The sequence below is a fragment of the Amblyomma mixtum genome, chromosome 2 (genome assembly GCF_055824585.1).
Source record: "Amblyomma mixtum isolate Tamu chromosome 2, ASM5582458v1, whole genome shotgun sequence".
Classification (NCBI taxonomy): Eukaryota; Metazoa; Arthropoda; class Arachnida; order Ixodida; family Ixodidae; genus Amblyomma; species Amblyomma mixtum.
The window spans coordinates 171,476,211-171,482,210 of NC_143013.1; the positions used below are offsets into that span (position 1 = coordinate 171,476,211).

At 48.5% G+C, this 6,000-nt stretch overlaps 1 protein-coding gene across 1 annotated transcript; it reads right to left on the reverse strand.

Moving 5' to 3' along the window:
• Positions 1 to 3,346: 3,346 nt before the first annotated feature.
• Positions 3,347 to 4,578, reverse strand: LOC149361607 (sulfotransferase ssu-1-like). The gene has a single exon (XM_089569550.1). The coding sequence runs from the start codon at positions 4,343 to 4,345 to the stop codon at positions 3,389 to 3,391; it is 957 nt and encodes a 318-aa protein (XP_089425676.1). The 5' UTR covers positions 4,346 to 4,578; the 3' UTR covers positions 3,347 to 3,388.
• Between the last annotated feature and the right edge of the window lie 1,422 nt (positions 4,579 to 6,000).

The window sequence follows — 6,000 nt, forward strand, 5'->3', positions numbered from 1 at the left end:
TTTCGGATTTCTGTTTCAATTTTTTTTAATTTTTTCCTGTCTAGAAACTTGGGTGTCACAGCCCGGTAGGCAGGTTACGAAGACGTCGTAGCTCAAGTGACCTCTCTTGACCAATCATTAATTAAATTTAAAACACAGAGACTGAAATCCATACCGACGCAAGTAGCGTGGGCTCAGGCACCGTCCTTGTTCAGAAAAGCAACGGACTGCAGAAAGTAATCACCTACGCTAGTAGCTTCCTATCCGAGGTTTACTATCTGACAACCGCGAAGGAGGGCCTTGTCATCATCTGGGCGACGTCAAAATTCCGCCTCTACTTCCATGGACGACGGTCCAAGGTGCTCAGCGACCACAGCGAACTGTGTTGGCATGCGAAACTGAAGGACTCCTACGGCCGCCTCCATCGATAGACCTCGCGCCTCCAGGATTTCCACATCACCGCCGTCTACTGAGCTAGAAGCAAGCACACCGATGCGCACACTCTGTCCAAGTCCCTGTCGACAAACCACCGAAAGAGGGTGCTGAGGGCACCATTTGGGAGCGACAAGCAGCAGCGATTTCGCGCAACACCAACACTGGAATCTTGTCCTAGAGCATCTAGTCCAGTACCTCGAAGGCAAGTCGTCTGCCCCAACGGGGTTCAGGCGACGTTTGCCGCCTTTCTGTCTGCAAAAGACCGCCCTCTGGAGAAAAGCTTCGCCTCCAACATGACCGCGTACCTCCTCGTCGTTCCTAACAGCTCGCAAGAAGAAATTCAGCATGTTTCGCGTGAAGAACCAGAAGCTCAGCACCTCGAGTTTACCAGCACCCTTCGCCGCATCCAAGATATATACTACAGGCCGCAACTGTCTGCCGCCGTCGCACGGTCCGTGAAAAAATTCTTTAAGTATGTACAATGAAAGACATCGCTGATCAAGCCAGCTGGACTATTGAAGTTCACACCACCACCGAGCAAGCCCTTTCAACGGATTCGAATGGATCTCCTCCTTCCTTCTCAAAGTCAGCACCAGGAAAGAAGTGGGTCATTGTGGCGACCCACTGTTTCACCCGCTACAACGATGTAAAAAGCCCTGCGGAGTGGTTCTACGGCGGAAGCCGCTAAACGTTTCGTCGAGCAGATCATTTTGAGCCACGGCGCCCCAGAAGTTCTGGTCACGGATAGAGGAACCGCAATTTCGGCAGTGCTCACCCAAGCCATACTGAATCACACCTAGAGAAGCCACCTTAGAACGATTGCACACCACCTGCAGACCAACCGACTTACAAATAACCCGCTCAAAACCATTGCTTACAAGTTCGCGATGTATGTGAACGCCGAGCACAAGACCTGGGATGCTATTCTCCCTTACGTCGTATTTGCGTACTACACTGCAGTGCAGAAGACCACCCAGATGACGTTCATTCTCGTCCATGGCAGGGAGACAGCCACCGCGATCGACGCCACTCTCCCAAAAGTCAACGACGAAGACAATATCGACGTCGCCGCCTCTTTAGCGTGTAGAAGCCAAACAACTTTCCCAGATACGGCTCGAGGACCAACAGGGCGCCACCGCACGACACTACAGACTTGGCCGACAGCACGTGGAATACAAGCCCGGTGAGCGATTGTGGGTGTGGACGGCCATTCGCCGCCGCAGGCTCAGTGAAAAACTATTTCGTCGCTATTTCAGCCCGTACAAGGCTCTTCGTCTACTAGGTGAACTAGACAATGAAGTCGTACCAGAGACGTCGTGCACGACCAGAAGTTGTCCATGTCGTCGGTCTAAAGCGATATTGCGGACTGCAACGGACACTCCCTATCCATTCTCAATGTTTATTTTGCAGTGTCCGTCTTTATTTTTCTGATCACCTTACTTTTTATTTTCAAGCATTGGGTCGATGCTTCCATGAGGCAGGAGTAATTTCGTGTTTTTCTGCTTGTTTGGCACACTCAAAACTGCTGCCAAAGTCAAAGTCAAAGTCATTTTATTCAGGCAGCAGTAATAGGTGCCTAGGAGGCAGACATAAAGGCAAATTAATGCCTGACTCAGTGTCGGCCCCCTTCCCAAACACATCACTCAACAGCAGGTACAGTCACATCGTTAAACAAAGTTTCGATCACCATAAAAGGAACACATTAATACAGCATAGCATACAGGGCTAAGTCACACTGCGAGGAAACAAACAGCCAAAATAAATCGCATGCAGTAATAGGCAGAGAAAATAAACAAGCGGGAACAATAAAACATTCACAACAAAAACCATCTGGTGTCTACTTGGAACCAAGAAAAAAAAAAGAAAATAGTCAAAATTGTGTGCTCAAAAAAAATGTGTTAATGTTTCTTTTAAAGGCTAGAGCTGAAGAACTGTCAGTAATGATATTCATAACCATGGCGTGCTTATTCAAGAAGTCAGTAATCTGATATGTTAACTTTTGTGTTCCGTAGTTTGTACGAATCCTGTCTCTGTTATAAATGGTATGCCGGAGATTGTACATGTGTTCTTTATGAAGATATTTCTCAGTGAACGATGATGCACGCCGCTTTAACATTTTTTTTTCTGGCATGACATACGAAAAGGCTTATCTGGACTGATCGCGGATATGTGCGACTCTTTCTACATAGTTCTAGACAGTTGTAGTTGCTTTGGCGCCTTATCTCGATCGTTCTTCGCCAGCTCTAAATTTAGCGCACCCCAAAGTGGCCGGCAATCTCTCTTGGTCGGCCGCCCAGCGCACTTGTTGCTACGCCGCTGCAGAGTCCTTCGCTGAGCTGTGAGCGCGAGTAAGCACGATTGATTTTCGTTTGGAAGCCTTTTCACTATCTAACTGTTGTCATGACACCATGGCATTATTATTCACCAACTAAAAAACTAGCAAAATAATATTCATATATGAAATCAGGTTCGCCTGAATTTCTTGAACAAATAACAAAAATAGATTTAGTTGCCCTTGAGCTCCTCGTCGAAGCTCTCCTCGAATCGTACTCCTGGCAGAAAAACTGAGAGCGATCACATGGTGAACAGAGGTAGCTGAAATGGAAATCGTGTTTAGAGTTCACTAACAAAGTACTGGAGCGAAACTCCACGCGCTAAAATTATAGGATGAAATTGACTACACTTGCAAACAATCAACAGGGATTACTTTTGAAGAGTTGCCAAACATCTTGAAGAAGAGATACCTTGAATATTACCGCACATTTTCTGAGACATTATTAAAGCGTACATCTAATACAGAATCGTCATCATTCTGTTATTGGCCAGTCTAAGCAATGGCGCAAGGTAGTTGACAGTTCCATAGACCACAACAATACATCTGGGAATTTTATTCTTTTAAAGGTTCTTGCGGGCTCTTCCATCCTCGTGCTATAATGGCGGCACACAGCAGCAGGAGTACGAATTGCTGTTGGTTCTACGCTGACACGCCAGACAGGGTGATCGCCTCTTCATGGATGCCCTCCCAGAGCTTCATGAATGACGCCTTATCTCCTTTTTCATGTATCTTATTTTCAAAACTAACTAGCATTTCTGTTGTGAAGTAATCCTTCCAGCTCCCAATCCTGGCTTCTTTTACAATGACTAACTTGTTTTGATCTCCCTCATAGCCATGCTTACTGGTCATCTTGTTCCTGGTCATCACATCATTCCATTCTGGAACCTTGTTTCCTGAGATTTCAGCCACAAAGTTCTTCCTCATATTTTCTGCTTTGGAGTATTCCAAAACGTTCTGAAGAAAATTCTCATTTTCTTCAAAAACGAGTCCATAATCCCCACCGATAAAGTGGGCTAGTCTCAGAACCGTGCTTCTGGTGTCCGTCAGGAGTTCTTCGTAGGTGACAAAGAACACGTTTGGCTCGTCCTTCAGCGCATACCCGGATGCCACGTGGTCGAAGTAGTCCCCGTAGCCCAGGTCACTTTCGATGAAAGCCTCGAAAAAATCTTCGAACGTGCCGTCCTGAAAGCGGTAGGTGCTTACATCTGTCATCATGCGGAACATTGAGACGCACACGTCCCACGGGTTGCGGGCCACGTATACATACTTGGCGTCTTCGTTCATCGTCTCACTGCGTAGCGGCAGATGTGTGATGAACAATCTTAGGGGCAGAATCGGCTTCCAGTCAGCGCAGTCCATGTACTCGATTGAGCGGACGTCGCGAGTGAATTCCGCAAAGTTAATCTGCTCACCGCCCTTGACGATGAGCTGAGTGATGTACTGCATCCAGTTTGTGCCACTCTTGGGGTACGTGCTTTGCACAATGTCGCCTTTAGCGGCACGGAAGGAGGAGTTCTTCCTGAAGATTTCGGGGTCGAGCAAAGCACACCTCGGCACACCATCGATGACTTGGCGGTAGGGCCTTCGAGCTGACATCGTAGAAATTTATTTGTACTTGGTGTCCTGAAAAAGGAAAGAATTTGTACTGAGTTGCATCCAAACACTGTACGTAAACTGTCGTGTGCTCCTCATGAGCGATACCTTACGCTAGTCATACCTTAAATGATTCCTTACGAGGGATGCGTTTCGGCTCCCGCAGTTTTTTGTTTGTTGTTTTTTTCTTTTGTTCGGCATCCGTTTTTAAATTTTATTAAGATTGTATCCGGACAGACGAGATATCCTCCAACCCTCGACTTCATCTTCTCGGGAGCATTCAAAAACGAATACTGTACGTCGCTACGGCAGAACAAACGCCACCGTAGTAAACAAGAAACTTCATTAACATTTGGTGCGGTTTCGCCCTGCAGGGACACATATATATATATATATATATATATATATATTCTTGAAAAAGACCAGTCCCTGGTCGAAACGTTGAATAAATCTGTTAAGTTTTTCAATGTGACTTCCCCAACTTCTTATATATATATATATATATATATATATATATATATTGCTGGCATCACGAATGTTCCGCATGAATCTTATTCTAGCTGATCGGAAGAATCCTCTCATGCCTGAAGCAACTCGCAGCCGGGCTACAGCTCGCGATTGGGACGCCCTGCGTAGCTTCCGCCTTCTGATCTGCGCGATAACCTCGCGGGACATTGTCGTGTCCGGTCGCTGTGTTCAATGCAGCGAAAGACGCACACGGTACCTTAAGACTTTGTTTATTTAAAGCTGATGAGGGTGCGACCAGCGTTGACCGAGGCAGGAGCCGAACTGGCCGCCCGAAGAAAGGAGGGAGCGGAAAAGCGTCCACGGGAGGGAGTGGCTTCCCAGAAGAGGAGGAGGATGCGGGGGTGCGGGGGCGCACACACACAAAAGCGATAAGGGGACACAACACTTCCTTCCCCCTTAGAAAGTTGCCTGGCATCGTGCAGGGGGTCGGCGCTCACGCGTGGAGGCGCGCTGGCTTTGTGCGCTCGGGGGAGAAACACTTGTAGGCTGGCTGTTGTTCGCTGTGTCTCCTAGGTCTGTCCTGGGCGAAGTCTCTTCTTCCGGGAAGAGGGGCCAGGCTATGTGGGAAGATGGTGCACGTGTTCTCTCCGCTGGCGGACAGCTCTCAGACGGCGTCGTAAATCTACCTGGTTGAGATGTCGGCGTGCTACTGTGCCATGTATGTTGACGAGCCAAGAGCGCAGGCCTATGCGTCTGACAATTGTAGCTTCCTCCCAGCGTGGCTTTTTCAGAAACTGTCGGGCGAGGACGCGCTGCCCCTCATTAAGCGTGCCGCAGCGCGGAATTGCTTTTTCTTCCCGGAACGTCTCTGCCTTTGGCTCGGGGAGGATGGCTGTGAGCTGGGTTCGCATTTCACGCTCGAACATCATTTTCGAGGGGGTCTCGCCTGTTGTGCTCTGAACCGTCGTGTGCTGCTTGAAGAGAAAGCGCGCAAGGCGGCGCTGCAGCGAGCCTGTCTGATCTCTTTCAAGGGCGCGTTTTAGCTCGGCTACGTAGCGCTCGGCTTGTCCGTTTGTCGCTGGGTGGTAGGGGGCCGATGTAACTGATGAGATCCCGTTGTCGCGATAAAACTTGAGGATCTCCGCAGACACAAACGGTGTTCCGTTGTCCGACACTACCTTGCGCGGCAG